At 41.9% G+C, this 18,103-nt stretch overlaps 1 protein-coding gene across 1 annotated transcript; it reads left to right on the forward strand.

Annotated features, from left to right (window-relative positions):
- Positions 1-16: 16 nt before the first annotated feature.
- Positions 17-7,632, forward strand: PTCD2 (pentatricopeptide repeat domain 2). Its single transcript, XM_053475549.1, has 10 exons — positions 17-242; positions 1,224-1,316; positions 2,134-2,263; positions 3,327-3,444; positions 3,877-3,955; positions 4,751-4,842; positions 5,469-5,582; positions 6,210-6,284; positions 6,721-6,834; positions 7,158-7,632. The coding sequence occupies exons 1-10, from the start codon at positions 131-133 to the stop codon at positions 7,377-7,379; spliced, it is 1,149 nt and encodes a 382-aa protein (XP_053331524.1). The 5' UTR covers positions 17-130; the 3' UTR covers positions 7,380-7,632.
- Positions 7,633-18,103: the final 10,471 nt, after the last annotated feature.

Below are 18,103 nucleotides of genomic sequence, written 5' to 3' on the forward strand. Positions count from 1 at the left end.
AGCTCAGCCAATCAACAGCTACCATGCTGTGACACTTTGCACGGACAGCCTGGGCCATGTGAGAGGCCTGAGCGCGGAGAGTGGAAGTACCACCGCCTGCCGCCCGTACTTGGTGCGGTCAGGGGACGGAATGGCGGTGCTGGGAGCCGGGGCTTCCAGCCGCTTCTTGTGGGGACGTGCGAGTCACCCGGTGCTCAGGACAGTGACCCAGCCGGTAGGGTGCTGGGACTGCGGCTGGCAAGGTAACCCCGCGGAGCTGCTCTGCCCGGCAGCCGGAGTGATGTATAGGAGTTTACATTGTGTCCTGCCGTCAGTGGTTATAAGGTTAAGCCGTCGGTAATTAACCCCTTTTATTCCGTCCTGATAAAGCGGTGTGCGACGGGGGGCGAGACATCTCCATGGAGACAGACAGAAGCTTCTGCTTTTTTACCTAAGAAATGATGCATCTGTATATTGTGAATATAAATGTAATAATTAAATTAGTCAGTGTTAACCCTTTGCAGCCCTGCCTCCCAGGATTTGTGCTGCTCCGCTCCCTGTGATATTCTCTGAGAACGAGGTGCGCTTGTTTACAGTCCAGCTTAAAGGGACAGTCAAGAGTTCTTCTATTTCCAGGCCGTCTGCTGGGTCTCTTCCACAGATGTCAACAATAGTCCCAGTTAGTCTGAAAAGCTTGCAATCTGTTGCCTTGATCGGCTGACTGAAGTACCGTATATCATATTTACCAAGTTCGCCCTTCTTCTTTCTTCCGCTCCCTCCTAGTGTTGGTTGAGTGCTACCACCAGGTACCTGCGCATGCTTCATTGGTGGCATTAAGTTGGGCTCTCTGTGGAGTGGTGGGGTTTTCAGAGAATGAGGTGTAATTAGCGATATAGACCCGATCTCCCTACCTCCATACCGCTCGTCGAGAGACTTCATATAATTTAAAATCATAAATAGGAGAGGAGATCTAATTAGACTGAACTTTGGCAGACGGCGCCGGTCATCACAAGAACAATGGCTTGTCATTTCTAAAGGAGCAAATTGTAGATGTAGAAGCTAAAGTTTCTTCTCACCATGACGGGGTTCATACATTGGCCCCCACCAACGACTTCTCTTCTGGCAGTAGGAATATTTGGATCAGGGATCAAATGGATGATGTATTTAATGAATGAAATAATTTGTGAATATCTGTAACAAATCACATTTTTTAACTGAGCTGTTTGTTGTTTGTTTTTTTTCAGCTAAACGGTACCTTTTAACTGATGAAATTCTGAAGCTCCGTGAATTTCAGAAGAAGAAACTAGCCACGGTTTATCACGTTTATGGAAAAAAAGGTAGTGTAATCCATGCAAATATGTTAAACATCACCATTATGATTGCTTGCAAAATATCGGCATCTAAAGAATTTTGGTTTGTCCCCTTTTGAGAATTCTGGAATGGCTATTTTATCTTGAGGGTTGGTTATTGTCGATTTAATATCTTGTATGGCAGAGATCAGCAGTGTCTACATTATGGAAAATAGATGTGTGTGTGTGTATATAGATATATATATATATATATATATATATATATAATATAGCGTTCTGCCACTCTGCTTGTCCATCTTGAGCAGCCACCTTGACAACATGGCACTAGAACTGGCACTACAGCTGGTGCTTTCCAATGGTGATCAGTGGTCCAAAGTAGGCCTCCATGTATGTAACTGGTATTTGTGGCACGATTCTAGCTTTTAATGTTGCGGCTGTTACATATGAGATCTCCTTATAGCCATTAAAGCGTAACAGTTATTGTCCCTGTTATAATTCCATTTAAACGCAGCTTCGCTTATCTTATCCATAATGCTCCCTCCAGCTGGGTGACGCGGACCGTAGGAAATAAACACACAACGAAGAAGCTCTGGGGGATAACTCAATAGGAGTCCTTGTTTTATTTGTGTTTCATATAGGTTTTTGGGAAGCTTTTTAATAAGAGCGCCTGGGTATTTAATTCTGTTAAGACTGTTAGTGTATAGAATACTTTCAGCCCTTTAAATGCTGAGTGTGTGTGCAGCCCACCGTATGTAAACCACTGATTTGGTCTCCTTAGTAAACATTATACTTTTTGTATTTTCCATGAAATGGCCATCTCAGCTGTATAATCTTTTTGTTTCAGATCTATATTTTCAGTCAATAAATGACAAACTACAGAAAAACCGAATCATCCTTAGAAGTGAATTACAAACTCTGCTTCATCTTTGTCAGACACCAGCTGACGTGGAATTTGCAAAGCAAGTTATCTATAGGTAAACAGATCGATGTTACTATAAAAATAATACGCGTTTTCCACCTTGGAGCACGACAGCCATTCTAAAAAGTTTTACATTTTAACCCCCTCAGTCCCCTATAGACGTAGTGGTACGTCCTACCCTTCCTGACAGCCTGGACCCCCTGCTGTCAGCAGAAGCCAGCATCGCTTGGTTTCTGCTGTCCGATCTCGTGTAACAGCTTCTGACGCGATCGGGCATTCCCTCCTGGGTCGCGTCACTGCTGATGTCACCCGGAAAAGTCATCGGAGGACAGGATATCCAGACCCTGCAGGGACATCCAATCGCTCCTTTGAGGCACAGATCACACACACACTGTGATCTCTATGCAACTCTGTGGGGAGTGTCATAGTTACCCATTAGGGTTGCCACCCTTTATTTAAAAAAAAAAAAAAAAAAAAAAAAAAAAAGTGCAACCGTTCACAGGTCATGATCAATCCGCAGGGGCCGAGCCATAAAGGGGCAGAGTCACCTGACATTGTTCCCCCTCAAGATTGAGTTGTAGCATCCCCATTATAGGTAACGGGTGTCTTGAGTTGAATTCTTACCTGTTTGGACAGTAAACGTATTTAGTTTAAATTCAATCCAGCCTGTGCCTATGTGGCAGTAAGTGCCATCTTTGTGCCCAACCACCTTGTCTGCCACCTTTGGGCCCAAACAGCTTGCAAGCTTACCTGGCTGAAGACTCGTTGCTTTGACTTTTGCCTGCGTTCCTCCTGCCCTTTACTTGCTGGTGGTTATACTGGTTCCAAAGAAGAATTGAGCTCAGTCTGCTCAATAATTTCCATGGCTGCCGTAGCTCAAAAATCTTTGTGGCTTTTCATGCTGCCCCCTGTAAAGTCCCGTCCAAGATGGTCTAGGCCAAGATACATCCCTGCTCTGTTCTAGTCATGATTAAGTCATTGCATCTTCCCCTTAAAAGTGTAGCCAAAACTCTTTTCAGCTTTCTCTTTCACACTATTTTCTTTTTTAATGGGATACATGTTTTCAGCATTTTGTATAATTTTGCGTCTGTTCTTTCTGATTTTATCTGTCATTTCAGGTACCATGAAGAAAATAAAAACGTAATGTTTGGAGAGTTTAAATTTGGACCTATTTTCATCCGGCTGTGCTATGAGCTTGATCTAGAAGAAGCTGCATTAGAACTACTGAAGGACCAGGTATTTAGGGACCCAATAAAAAAAAAAATAATTATGTTTATATTGCACAATGACAAAGATTAAAGTGTGGCTGTCATCAAAAAAGCGTTTTAGACCATAAGATATATAAATCTCCAGACATTTTTATACTGTTCACAAATATTTCTTTAACCAAGTCCAATGCATCTCCATCGTTAACCGTTGAGAGATGAAAGTTCATTTAAGTAATATTTGCCCTCCCAAAAGATAAAGTAACCAGTCAATGGCTGACCATGGCGTCCAAAATGATTACAACATGTCTAGTTTTAATATAACCAATAGATCTACCGTCCTAAAGACATGGCTATTCGTTCAACTCTTTGTGCGAATACTGATCCAGTGTTATACCAAGGTTTATTTATTTAAAAAAACGTCACTATATGTTATATTCATCCTTTTTCTATTTGTTTTCAGTCCCTTGGAAATTTCTTTCATGACTGCACATCCTACAACATATTGATGGATATGCTCTTCACTAAAGGCCAGTATGAAGGTAAGTAGACCATTATATACATGCAGGAGTTTAGTTGTACCCAGCTCATTAGATTTTACCCTTATTGCAATAACTTCCTGTGCTTAGTGTAATATTTCCTCCCACGAGATTCTTGTTAATGGTCTTCACTATACTTGTACATGACGTATATATAATATAATATAATTCTGCCCTATATGACAATTTTATGGTCTCTCTGTCCGTTTTGTATCCAGGTTGAAACACATACAAGCCATGACCTTTGTGCAGTTTTGTAGCATAAATTATTATATCTATTATTTATTTGTGCACCACATCATTTTGTTAATATTGATTACTTAAATTTGTTGCACAATTTTACATTCTTGCTAAACTCCTTGGTGATGTTTTAGGAGGTCAGAGGTCACTTCTTTGGTTGGAATCATTATACCTTTACTTTTGGGTTCACTCCAGAGTTCATGATTGCCATATATAAGTTTAAAAAGGTAGCTAATTGGCTATTCACGAAAGTGAACTCACTTCTAGTTCTGCTGGAATCGTTGATTTTAAAGTTCACTGTTCGATATATTAACTTCATTAACATAAATTAACATTGATAAACAGGTACATGTAGACAACCCAACCTTTAATCCCCTTTAGCTACTGAATATCCCCCTGGTGGCCATCCTGTTAATGGGATTACTTTACACAATGGAGTTCCTGCCTGTGCAATCTTTGTGTGGCAGCCAGGCTGGAGCCATCTCTGACTACCAGGTTGGTTATTGGCATCTGGTGTGGATTTAACTGAGCAGCTCTTTCGTTTTCTTCCCCTCACAGGAGCTTTAGAAGTGTTGGTGCAAATGCGGAACCAGAAAGTGAGGTTTAGCAAAGACACCTACATTTTGGCATTTGCCATTTGCTATAAACTGGTAAGCCACTGAGACAGAGAGTACAACTGTGTCTCTTCATTTTGTCTAGGGGGGATCGAGAAGCATGCCTTCTACAGGAGGCCCACAAGCAGAGGGTTAACATGCAGGCATACACAGTTCAGGGTAATACTACTTTTTGAAGTAGTTGATTAACAATTTGGCATCAGAGATTTAATTCTGCTGATCAGGCTATATATTGCATGAGAACATCTGTAAATCAGTTCTGTTGGTCTAAAATAATTAGGTATCAGATCTCCTCTCTGCCAGATTATGTTGCATTGTGTCATCTGTCTAGGATTTAGTTGCCCAATCACCCATTGATCTACGGGGTTGATGATCTCACATGACACTGTGCGAAAATTTCAACTGCAGGGTCTGTATTTCTATAAGAAGATCCTTATGACAGCGCGACATGTTTCCGCGTGTGTGTGTGTGTACGCATGTGTGTATGTGTATATATATATATATATATATATATATATATATATATATAGTTAGTAAAATTCATAAGAACTCGATGTTTGTCATTTCTTAATTTGCATAAATGGATCTTTTATTTTAAGCTTAATGCAAGGTCATATATATATATATATATATATATATATATTTTTTTTTTTTTCTTTCAGAATAACTCAAATTCTTGTAAAATATGTACAACCCTCCTCGATGAAATTGAGATGAAGGGGAATTGGCTTCCAACACAAGCTTCCTGCTTTGCTGTGGCCTTTGCTTTGAAACAGGTATGGTGATCACTCTACTTCATGTATTGTTTACAGCCTTTGTTTGCAATCTGGATCTGTGAGGTTGCTGTCGATATTGATATAATGGGGTTAACGACGTTTGCTGCGTCCAGCGTCCCATGCAGCTTCCTGAAAAAGAACGCGTATTAAAGTACCTCGGATGTACATTAATGTGCGTTTATTAAAGCTGAAAGAATGAAGACAAGTTACTTACCAGTTACTTACCTTAGTGAGACATTGCAGTTACGGAATAGCAGCGTTCCACCAACGACATGGTCTGGAAGGAAAGCACTCGCACAGCTATCGCATGCGTTAAATTGCATACAGTATGTTGGGCGGCATGACAAAATATAAAAAAGCAGACGTGAACCAATGATGAAATCTTGACTCTTTAACGCAAGCAGCAGAAAAATCATATGAATGCGGCCACACACTGTTTACACGTGGCTGCCTGTTAAAGCCTTCCTCGACGATTGCTATGTGTAGCCAGTCGGTGCCTGATGCAAGGTATAAAAATTTAAAAAATTGCTTATTTATCTGTGAGCACCTCCTTACCTTAAGACTTACCTTTAGGCCTGGTACAAATAGGTAATATAGAATGTACTAATAAAAATTTTTTATCAACAGAATGATATTGCAAAAGCCAGGTCCATATACTCACAGATCAGGAAAACTGATGGCCGATTGTGCAACAATTTAAATGTAAGTAATTCACCTTGTAGTCAGTCCAATTTTGAGATATACATCATTCTGTTCAAGAGAAGTATAACCTTCTTTTACAATCATAGAAATACATAAAACATAATAACTCATTATTAATTACAATTTATCTTATATTTATTTCTCATTTATTAATCAAAAGAGGGGTGAGGATAATGTCACAAATCAGTAGCCAGTGTCATCAAATAGTTCCTTTTTTTTTTTTATAACAGCAAATGGATCCGTGAGTTGATTTAGAACAGGGATTAGAACTGGGTTCCTTAATAAATTCTTCCCTAGTGTTTACCAGGCTAGCTGGGCGCCATGGTTTATTTTAGCTCCACCATTGCTATTGTCTGCCCCTGGGCCAAGACTTACTAGGTATTGCAGCAGCTGTGTGTGTTTGTATTTTGATATCCTTTGTCATCTTGTGTGTAAGCTCCTTATCAAGGTGCACAACAATGAATTGGAAGACGTTCTGCAAATGCTGGAAGCTGCATCCGAAAGTCCGGGCCCTGTGTATGTGAGGAAGATTGAATTTTCTGAACAAGTGGTGAGTAATCCCCTTATTACCAGGACAGCATCTGCAGGAGAAGTGATACTAGGACACATACGTGCATGTACCAATGTTTCAAAAGTCGTTAAATATATATATAATTGGCCTTAATATTATCTGTTAATGTTTGAGATGTTGATGTATAATTAAAAAAAAGGTAGACTGGACCCATCGGCGGGGGTCCTCATAGAGAAATTTAACGTGTCGGCATTGCTAGTACACTGAATTTAGAAGCTGCCTATATGCATTGAAAATTTACTGTAGATTCAGCTTTATATATATATGTATTTTACATAATTGTCCTATATTGTCTTTTTCAGATGAATACTGTTGGGGAGAAGTTAAAGCATACAAGACTTTACTCACAATTTAATCAAATTTATAGGAACCTTAAAGATTCAGGACAAATAACACAACTGACTCTGGATGACATGTTGTGTTACACATCCAACGAACACAGGCATGCCCTAAATTTGTTAAAGCCAAAAAAAGTCAGCCAGAGGACATTTAAATCTCTGCAGTCTGCCCTGTTGGCGGAATAACTAAGTTATTTGGACTCTTTTTGGGATACAGTTTTGCATAAAATCGGAGAACTATTAATCTGTACAAACTCAAATCTAATACAAGCAGAACAAAGACTGCAACACTCAACATCATGGAGGAGATTTGTGTGTGTGTGTGAAGTACACTGCCAGGAAAAAGAATATTTTTACTAGGCAAGTTTATGTATTACGATAATTCCTATTTAAGTGACCTTGAAATTACCTTTAAAAATAAATCCACCAGCTGTCCTGCTTGTTTTTCTGCTTTGGTTGATTTTACTTTTTTCTAAGGGAATAACGTGGGTAGGAATGAATATGTGGAACAATATTTAGGCTGCTGTTTTAGAATATATCCCAGTCTAAGTGGGCTGTCAGCCCTCATTGTACAGTCAAGTGGTAATATTTAGTAATTACCTATTCTCTTTAGGTGTCAAATGAATATATAGTCCTTGCTGTAACGTTTCCTGTACTTGCCTTGCCGCCTGCTGAGTCAGTGGCTGCTGGGATCCAGGGAAGCAAACGTTCTGCTGCTATTGAGCATTTTAGGAGTAAGATGGTGCCTGTGGTCCTATTTGCCTGCACACGACCATTTCCATTTTTTTTGCTGTTCTAAACTTAGAATCTGCATGAAATTTTTAAGTTTTGGCACAAAATATGATGTACTAAATACTATGGTTTTTAAGCGAGGTGGGAGCCGTGCAATGTTGGCTTCTTCCAGCCTCCATTATTATTGAAGTTTTTTTGGGGTTCTATTCAAGTTTACTTTGAGATTTTGTTTTAATTTAATGGCAAAAATGGTTTGCTTTGGGCATAAACTGTCTGAAGAAGACAAGCCGAGACAAAGCAACAGCTGTTCCTGAAGATAATCTTTTAGGAAGGACATTCTTTCTTGGCTTCACCCTGAACTGCAGTGCATGTTCCACCTCATCAGTGCTTCCAGCACTTCCAGCGCATGTGGATCTGAAGTTTCATCCACACACTGGACCTTTGGAAATCTACTAAACAGCATTGATGATCTTCACCTTGGCAGTTACACCTGAATGGGATATGCACAGAAGGACAGGACGCATAAAGGGCACTTAAATATTTGGGGCACGAAACACATTAGGCAGCTGTCCTTTGTCCTTTGCCTAGGTTCCAGCACTTACACATCCAACCAGTAAATGCTGAAACCTAGGCATGATGGGACTGTCATTGCTGTTAGCAATCACACTCCTATCATGCCAAGTCAGCCAGTACATGCTGGTACAGGATGGCTGTAAGTGATGTGCAGACCCCATACTGCTGGCAGCATCCATAGACAAGGGGCAGCTAGCTAGGTTTCAGCATGTACTGGCTGACTTGGTATGATAGGAGTGTGATTGCTAACAGCAATCACAGTCCCATCATGCCTAGGTTCCAGCACTTAAACATCCATGCTATCACACACACACTCATTCATATACTCATTCATTCACAGATTCATTCCCTCAATCACACATTCTCATTCAAACTCCCTCCCCACCCCTTACCTGCACTGCAGCTCCTCGACGCCGCTCACAGACTTCAGCAGAGGGCGCGGCCTCCCTCTGCGTTCTCTGGTAAAGCACAGAGGAAGCGGGACTGGAGCAGAGTCATGTGATGTCACGTGAACTCTGCTAGGTTCCGCTTCCTCTATGCAGTACAGAAGACCTTCCCACAGGTAAGTAGCAGGGCTCGACGTGCGGCCCGCGTAAGATCGGTTGCCTTGGCTGCCGATCTTACTCGGGCCGCACCCTCTCTCTCCTCCGCGTTAAAAAAATAAATAAAAAAAGAAAGAAAGACGGGATCCAAATTCGGCCGGGGGGCAACAGGGGAGGCAAGGATTAACCTGGGGGGGGCAATTGCCCCCCTGTAGCGACGCCACTGCACAGTACAAACACTCTACATTTTGTTAACTGCATCTACAACAATATTCAGCAGCTACAGCATATAGTTTCCTGAACTTCATTGGAATTGTGGTTATAGACTGGGTTGTGGTGTCCCACACACCACGCTAACTTTCTTGTTCTTGACTGCAGCTCCTTTGAGGTACATTAACCCATTACTGGCTGAACACCAGATGAATTATAGACTGGCTAATCTTTACCACCCAGTTATTATAAACTAAAGTTCTCATGTTGTCTATTAGCTACAGCTACTATGGTCATATCGTTTTTCCCATTAATGGGTAACTAACATTTGGTTCCCACCAGCAAACCCCTCTACTGAGCTAATAAAGGTAGGCAATTGGGAGGAGGTAAGGAGGTATTGGGCTGGGAGAGGGGAAGGTGAAGAGGGAGTGAGTGAGAGAGAGGGTAAGAGAGGGAGTATGAATGAATGTATGGTATAATGAGAGTGTATGTTTAAGTGTGTTTGTGTGTTAACATGAATGTGTAAGTGTTTGTGTGTGAGCATGAATTTTTATGTCTTTGTGTGAGATCAAGGAATCGATTGCCAGTCCTCGCCTACTTAGAGAGAACCAAAAACAGAGAGGAAATCCAACAATGTCTATGTGTGGTTCTTCAGAGAGAAATCTTGTACACAATCAATCCCAAGCACTTAAAATATTCCGTTAACTTTCTTATTTATCAGTAATGGGGATTGTATGAGAATATTTTTGTTTCCAGAAGTAGGTCTGATTTTTCTGAATGTTCTTTTTCTTAAGAATGGCTATTGTTCATCCATTCTTTTTACTGTTTGCCAAAATACACAAAAATGAAAGGAAACAAATTGTCCTTTCATTATAACATCTGTTTGAAAGTTTATTATATTGAAATTCCAAGTGAGAGTAACAAAGGCTATAACATCAAACAGGTCACAACCCAATAACATGTATCTGTAGTATGTATTTGAAGTTTAATTAAGATTTATTTTGCTTCATTTTCTGTTCATATCAGCACACGAAAACTGCACATGCAGTGCTTTCATTTGTTTTAAAAAGCGATCATTTTGGAGATCAAAAATCTAAATAATGTGTTTGCAAAGGTTGAGGATTTACAAAATATGTCAATTTGGTTTAAGAAGTATCCCATTATTTTTCAAACCCTACACTTTACAGTTCAATATAATAAATCTATGTAATGGTTTTTCCATGTTAAAATAAGCAATATATACCTATCACTATATCTTTCCTGTTCTTAGAATCCACAGATTATTCCTCCCCATTACGTTTTCTCTGCCTTGGAGCTGATAGATTGTTGATTGATTCTGGTAGCCTTTGTAATGGTCAGGGGAGAGATCATGCTGGTCCTGCCACAGGCTGCCAGTGATGTGTACTTGGAAATGACATTTTTATGGCATTGTTGATGGCATTGTTCATATGTTGACAATACTGAGCTAATGGCACTGCTGGACGTCTTCCGATTGTGAAGGGAAGTAAGCATGATGTTCTGCACGAAGTTATATTTAAGGTCAGCAGAATGCTATCTCAGGGTAAAGTTTCACCCCTCAGACAGAGCTGAGAAAAAGCCCCCGTGATGAATAAAGAAAAGTCTTGCTGCAGCCTCCCTTTGCCCAGAAGAGTATGTACAAGTGAAATACTTTGGAACCTAACATCTCCCAATTTTGTTGACATGACATCCCAGCCTATTTAGGCAAATACAATATGTGACTGATATAACCCAAATGGGTTCAGTTCTGAATTCTGTCACCTTACCGACCCCAGCATTTAACAAAAAAAGTATAATTTCTTTTGAAAAAAACTCAAAAACATTCAATGCGTTCTCCAGATGTAGTCTTCAGACTGGAAGCTCGTTTGAGCAGGATCCTCCTCACCTGTTGTTTCTGTAAGTCAAATTGTTATGTTATATACTACTTGTTATGATCTGTTACCCATTGTACAGCGCTATTGAATATGATGGCGCCATATAAAACAATAAATAATAATAATAAAAAACATCCAGCATCTTATATGCCTGCATATCAAAAACTGAGCAGCAGGGGGCAGTGTACATAAATACAAATATGTTTAAAACTTTGGCCAATACCTGAAACTTTTTGTGTGTTTAGCTCAGGCCCGGACTGGCCATCGGGCACACCGGGCATTTGCCCGGTGGGCCGGGCCACGGCAGGGCCGCATTGACATAGGGGCTGATGGAGCTGCAGCTCCAGGCCCCTACCCTACCAACTGCGACCGGGTCCGCCACTCTAAGGGGCCGGGAAGTCCCCACCAAGGCCGGCCTTACGGGTCTGCGGCCGCACAGGGCTTAAATTAAAACATCGGGGTTTTTTTTTTTACTTTATTTAACATGGAGGATTTTAAATAAAGTTGGAAAAAAACCCCCCGATGTTTTAATTTAAACCCTGTGCGGCCGCACACCTGTAAGGACGGCCCTGGTGGGGGCTTCCCGGCCCCTTAGGGCAGGGCCGACCTTTGGGGTGTGCGACCGCACAGGGCGCCACACTCCAGGGGGCGGCCGCTCATCAGGGGGTGCCAACTTGCGGCACCCGGCACCCCTCCAGAGACGGACAGTAATGTCCGCCGCTGGAGGAGCAGGCTCGCAAGGCAACGGTATCGGAGGTCTTTAACAGACCTCCGGTTCCCTTGAGTGATTTTAAGCCGGGTTCAACCCGGCTTAAAATCACTCAAGGGAGCCGGAGGTCTGTTAAAGACCTCCGATACCGCTCCCTTGTGATCCGCGCGGCAACAGCTGTTGTGCGCCGGGGTTTGTTTTCAGGTCCCGGCGCACAACACTGAAGCCGCGCCCACCGCTGTCCGTGCCCTCTGACCCGGAAGAAGACAGAGAAGACAGAAGAACTGAAGAAGAGGAAAAGAAGCTGAAAGAAGAAAGGAAAGGTAGGAAAGCATTAAGTGAGAGTGGATTGGTATGTGTGTGGATTGGTATGTGTGTGGATTGGTATGTGTGTGGATTGGTATATATGTGTGGATTGGTATATATGTGTGGATTGGTGTATACGTGTGGATTGGTGTATACGTGTGGATTGGTGTATACGTGTGGATTGGTGTATACGTGTGGATTGGTATGTGTGTGTGGATTGGTATGTGTGTGTGGATTGGTATATGTGTGTGGATTGGTGTATGTGTGTGGATTGGTGTATGTGTGTGGATTGGTGTGTATGTGTGGATTGGTGTGTATGTGTGGATTTGTATATGTGTGTGGATTGGTATATGTGTGTGGATTGGTGTGTGTGTGTGGATTGGTATATGTGTGTGGATTGGTGTATGTGTGTGGATTGGTGTATGTGTGTGGATTGGTGTGTGTGTGGATTGGTGTATGTGTGTGGATTGGTGTATATGTGTGGATTGGTATATACGTGTGGATTGGTATATACGTGTGGATTGGTATATACGTGTGGATTGGTATACCTGTGGATTGGTATATACGTGTGGATTGGTGTATACGTGTGGATTGGTGTATATGTGTGTGGATTGGTGTATATGTGTGTGGATTGGTAAGTGTGTGTGAGAGTGATGGGTGTTATGCTGTACCATTTCCAATGTATTTTTCATTATATAATTATGCTCTAAAAGTACATCGTAACTCCCATCACTCTATACTGTTCCATACAGTGGCAGAGCTGGGAGGCAGAGGCCTTGCACCCCCACCGCAGGACTCCTGAAAGGTAAGTGAACTTCAAAGAGGGAGAGGGTAGATAGTTAGGAGGGGGTAGTTGCGGCGGGCTTAAGGGGCTCTGCGTTAATGCAGCCATATAGGACCAGTCAGTCCGGTCCTGACTGGGCCTATTTTAAGGTGGGGGCCTGGAGCTGCAGCTCCATCAGCCCCTAAGTCAATCCTGCCCTGCCGCGGGCCCGGTCGCAGTTGCTGCTTGCTCCGGCAACAAGGTAAGTAGGGTGAGGGAGGGGGGTGCAGTGAAAAGGGGCAGAGGGGGGTTAGATAGTGAGAAAGGGGGAGAGGGGATCGATAGAGGCGGTACATATTGAGAAGTGGGGAAGGGGGTTACATAGTGAGAAGGGGCAGATAAGATGAAGAGAGGGGGTAGTGTGAATGCGTATGAGAATTAATGAATAAACGTGTGGATGAATTGTGTGAATGCGTATGACAATTAATGAATTCATGTGAGGATGAATTGCTTGAATGATTTGTGAGACTGCATTAATGAATGTGTTAATGATTTGTGTGAATGATTAAATGCAAAGATGGTACATGAAGGGTGGGCTTTAACAATAAATAAATAAATAAATATGGGCTGCTCAGGCTTAAATGCCCGGGCCTATTTTTTGTCCCAGTCCGGGCCTGGTTTAGCTTGTAGTTCCAAAATAGCCAATTGGATGAGTAGAGTGTCAGGGTACGGGATGTGGAGCCACAGAGCAGAGGGGGGAGCTCTTGCAAGACCTAGCTGGCTGGGGTTCTGATCTTAGTATCACAGAGCCACCCAGATAGATGTAAGATAGCCCAAATAAAAGTAACGACAATAAAACTGACACAGGAACAAACTCGCCAATGTCACAGATAGTCCTTTTGGTCAAAGTAGGTGGCTAAAGTTCAGTAGCGAATATCCAAACGCATTAGTAGGGACGGGACAAATAGGGTAATCTGGTCGGTAATCCTTAAACAAGCCATGGGTCAGTAACCAGGAGATAAGCAGGGTCAGAGCCGGCCTTAGGCGTTGTGGCGCCCTGTGCGGACTACTCCTCTGGCGCCCCCCCTCACTACCCCCCTCTGCCCCTTCAAACTACCCCCCCTCTCTGCCCCTTCAAACTACCCCCCTCAAACTACCCCTCCCCTCTGCCCCTTCAAACTACCCCCCCTCTGCCTCTTCAAACTACCCCTCCTCTGCCCCTTCAAACTACCCCTCCTCTGCCCCTTCAAGCTACACCCCCCTCTGCCCCTTCAAACTACCCCACCTCAAACTACCCCTCCCCTCTGCCCCTTCAAACTACCCCCCCCTTTTGCCCCTTCAAACTACCCCTCCTCTGCCCCTTCAAGCTACACCCCCCCGCCCCTTCAAACTACCCCTCCCCTCTGCCCCTTCAAACTACCCCCCCTCTGCCCCTTCAAACTACACCCCCCTCTGCCCCTTCAAACTACACCCCCCCCCACTTACCTTGTTGCCGGAGTCCTGCGGTGAGAGCGGGAGGCATCCCTCTTCTCGCTCTGCCGCGGTGCGGGCATTTCATGTTGAGCGCCGGAATAGTCCGGCGCTCAACATGAGATACCGGCACCGCGATGGAGTCACGGAGAGTGAGGGGCGCCGAGCGGTTGCTGAGAACTTCATGAGCAACCGCTCGGCGCCCCTGCCCGGGACTTAGATTAAAGCATCGTTTTTTATTGGTTTTTTTTTTAAACTTTATTTAACATGAATGATGTTAAATAAAGTTTAAAAAAACAAACAAACAAAAAAAAACGATGTTTTAAGTTAAGTCCCGGGCAGGCGCCCCTGCTACCATGGCACCCTGGGCGGTCGCACAGGTCGCACACCCCAAAGGCCGGCCCTGAGCGGGGTAGTCTTTAAACAAGCCATGGCACCAATGATGCCAGGTAGGGGTGCTTAACAAGGGTAACAAGGACGTTAGGCAGCATTTACATCTTGGTGGGATGCTTTTTATGGACTTTCTGTGCATTGCCTATATTTAAATGTGTTTTGGACAGCGTACGTTGAGCATGATCCCTGCCAGAAGCATCTTACTGGTTTATTATTGGGATATGTGGATAAACTTGACCCCTTCCCAAGTGCAGAATGATGACAGCTCTCCCTCTAACCCCTTTTTTTACGCTAAATATGAAACATTATATTTTTTCCAGAACGAATAGGGCTTAAAAAAACACATTGATTCCCATGTTTTTGTGAATGCCGGTAAATTATCCTCAGCTAGAATAAATGTGAAAAAAAATACCAAACATATATTTGTTAACTTGTAATTTAAAAACCACCCTAGATTCCAAATAGTTTTTATTTATTTTGTTTTCTAATTTTGAAAGTTTTTATTTTAGATGCTACCTAACCCTATCTAACTAATTCTCCACTAACCCCCACCATGTTAACTACCCGATACACATAAAATTACATAAATTAGAAAACATGAGCCCCTTAGGCTCAGGGGTAATAATGTTTGTTTTTTTAAACCTGGGTCTTGGAACCCGGGGAATCACTGATTCCTATGGTCCTTGTCATTTAACCGTGCATGTGATTGGCTGTAGCAATGATCCCCGTGTAGGGGACACCGTAATTGCTGTGACCAGTGATCATTTTTTTACGGATGACGTAGCAGGCATATCACTGGTCCCTAAGGGATTACATTTTTTGTCTCAAATTGGTCCTCTGTTCACAGTCTATAACTTAAAAGGAACGGTGACAGCTTTTAGCAGGACTAAACTCATCCATTAAAAACTACCTATAACCACATGTATGTTTGTTGTTGTTTGGAGAGTCTTTAGTGTATAGAACCATATCGTTTAGAGCTTGGGAAAAGTGACAGATCCGTTTTAATGTGCGACCAATGACATACTTCTCACATCTGGAAACAGAGCCATTCTCCTTCTGCCTTCACGTCTCCAATTCAGGGCTGTCAAACTCCGGTCCTTAATGGACACAGCCATTGCGGAATATTTTGTTTTACATCCCGGCTTGAGCTGAAATATGATGTCTGACATTGGAACACATCGTACAGACGCTTTATGTAATTTGGGATGCCTTGGATACTAAACAATAAACTCTAAACAACTTTCTACCTGCGGCACGCTGTTATTCCTTAAATATTGTGAGACAAAAAAGTTCTCCTACCACCATTTAGTCATGAAGTGAATGGATGGGAGGTATCCCTCTGGATTCAACAGGATGCACATCAAGTAAACAAGCTGCCTTGGTAAAAGGCATTATATTTCATTTTTTACATCTGTAATTTGCCAGAAATGAAACATATGTATATATTCTCTGTTGCACCATATTCATAATCGCTCCAGGTGGCTGTCTTACCAGCAGATGCTCACCTCAAAGCTACTTCCCCATGGAATTGAAACTAAAGTATCTGTAATGAAAATGGAGAACTAGTGTGTACCTAGTACCCAAGTGATCATTGAATTATACGGCTTATATACTATATATATATTAAATAAGAACACTCCTTCATCCATTTGCCATCTATTTGTCATCGCACATTAGAGTGTGTGTGAGTGATTGTTGTTAGCGAGAGCGTGTGTCAGCATATGGTTGGGCAGACTGGCCGAATGGTTCTTATCTGCCGTCACTTTCTATGTTTCTATATAGTATGTGCATTAGGGTACGGTGTTAGCATGAGTGTGTGTTAATATTTGATGTTAGTATGTGTGCGGGGGGGGTTATAGTGGTGGCATGAATGGGTGCTCCAGCGTATGATGTTCCACTAGCCTAGGAACTAGAAGGAAAGCCACAAATACTCACGTAAGTTTAAAAGCAGCTGAGTGAAGCATACATATATAGAGCTTAGGGAATATTTTGTCTGCTTTTATTTTAACTAGCTTCATTTTACATATGAAATATGAATGCAACATTTCTGAAATGTCATGTAGTATTACAGGCATATGTACAAGAAGGAATTACAGAAAATGTCATCTTTATGAAATATTGAGCAGAATGGTTATCTGATGACAAATTCTATTTTTCTATGTTTAAAGCACCAGCATTTAGTTACCTGTTTTTCTAGGTAAGCCTAGTGATATTCCTGATTATGGATGGGAATATAGAAATAAACATTGGTGCTTTCACCTTTACATTTTCTTGGTCCCTCTTCCTCTTTTTGAAATAATTCTATACAAACCATTGTAACCAGATGTACATATTCCACTTTCCTCTTTTCAGTTCCTTCTCATTCTTTTGTTTGATTAAATTTCTCCTTTTTTGACTTAGATTTAGCATGTGGTCACTGTGGGTTTGGACAGCCGAATGTTTTTCATTCACATTTATCGACACAGTTCACTATTTATACAATTTCTGGAAACGGTGCTGTTTTGAACACATTTTTAACACTTACTAAAATGTGAAAAAAGCAGTTGTCATTTTAAGAATTATAAGGTATTATATTCAGCAAAGCAGGAGTCAAATAGTAGGAAAGCAGTCAGTGAAATGGGCAAAACCTGCACGCCACTGAACAGGTGGTATATTTTAAATTATGTGCATTAAAGGAAATGTATAAATTGAAGGAAGTTTATATGCCAAATTGATTGTTTCCTTTGGTTGTATGAATTACCCCATTGGCAGTACGTTGGGTCATTGTCCAGCCAACATTTTGAAGTGTTGACAACATAGGATGAAAAACAGATGTACGAGTCTGTTGAACCTGTAATCCTCCTAAAAAGTATAGGTGTTTTTCTAGATTGTTAATGCGTGTGTGAAGCACGAGTAGAGTTGCCACCTGCCCAAGTTTTACCTATACAGTCCAAGATTAAAGAGGTAAGTCCAAGGTCCGGGAATTACCTTCTTATATCTCTGGAAATTGCTGGGCTAGTGGGAATGTGAATCTCAGGATCTTCCAATCAATAAATGAATCAGCGTCTTTAACAAACAATATTTAAAAATGTGTTTACATGTAAAACAAAAAAAGGAAAACATTAACATGGTATTGAGGGGTATAGGAAGGTACTCCTTTTCACAGTTGAGATACCTAGTCACTATAGAGTCTGTATTGTGAATGTGGCTGTCAGTGGCGCCAGGATCTGGGAAGTGTTTTTTAATTGGTCTTTGTCTCTTTGTGTTATTTATCATGTGTTATCCTGCAGGGTCCTATTCATGGGCTCTTGGTGTCCCTTATTTGTCTTACTCCACTAGAA

Source organism: Spea bombifrons, chromosome 1, assembly GCF_027358695.1.
Source record: "Spea bombifrons isolate aSpeBom1 chromosome 1, aSpeBom1.2.pri, whole genome shotgun sequence".
Classification (NCBI taxonomy): Eukaryota; Metazoa; Chordata; class Amphibia; order Anura; family Pelobatidae; genus Spea; species Spea bombifrons.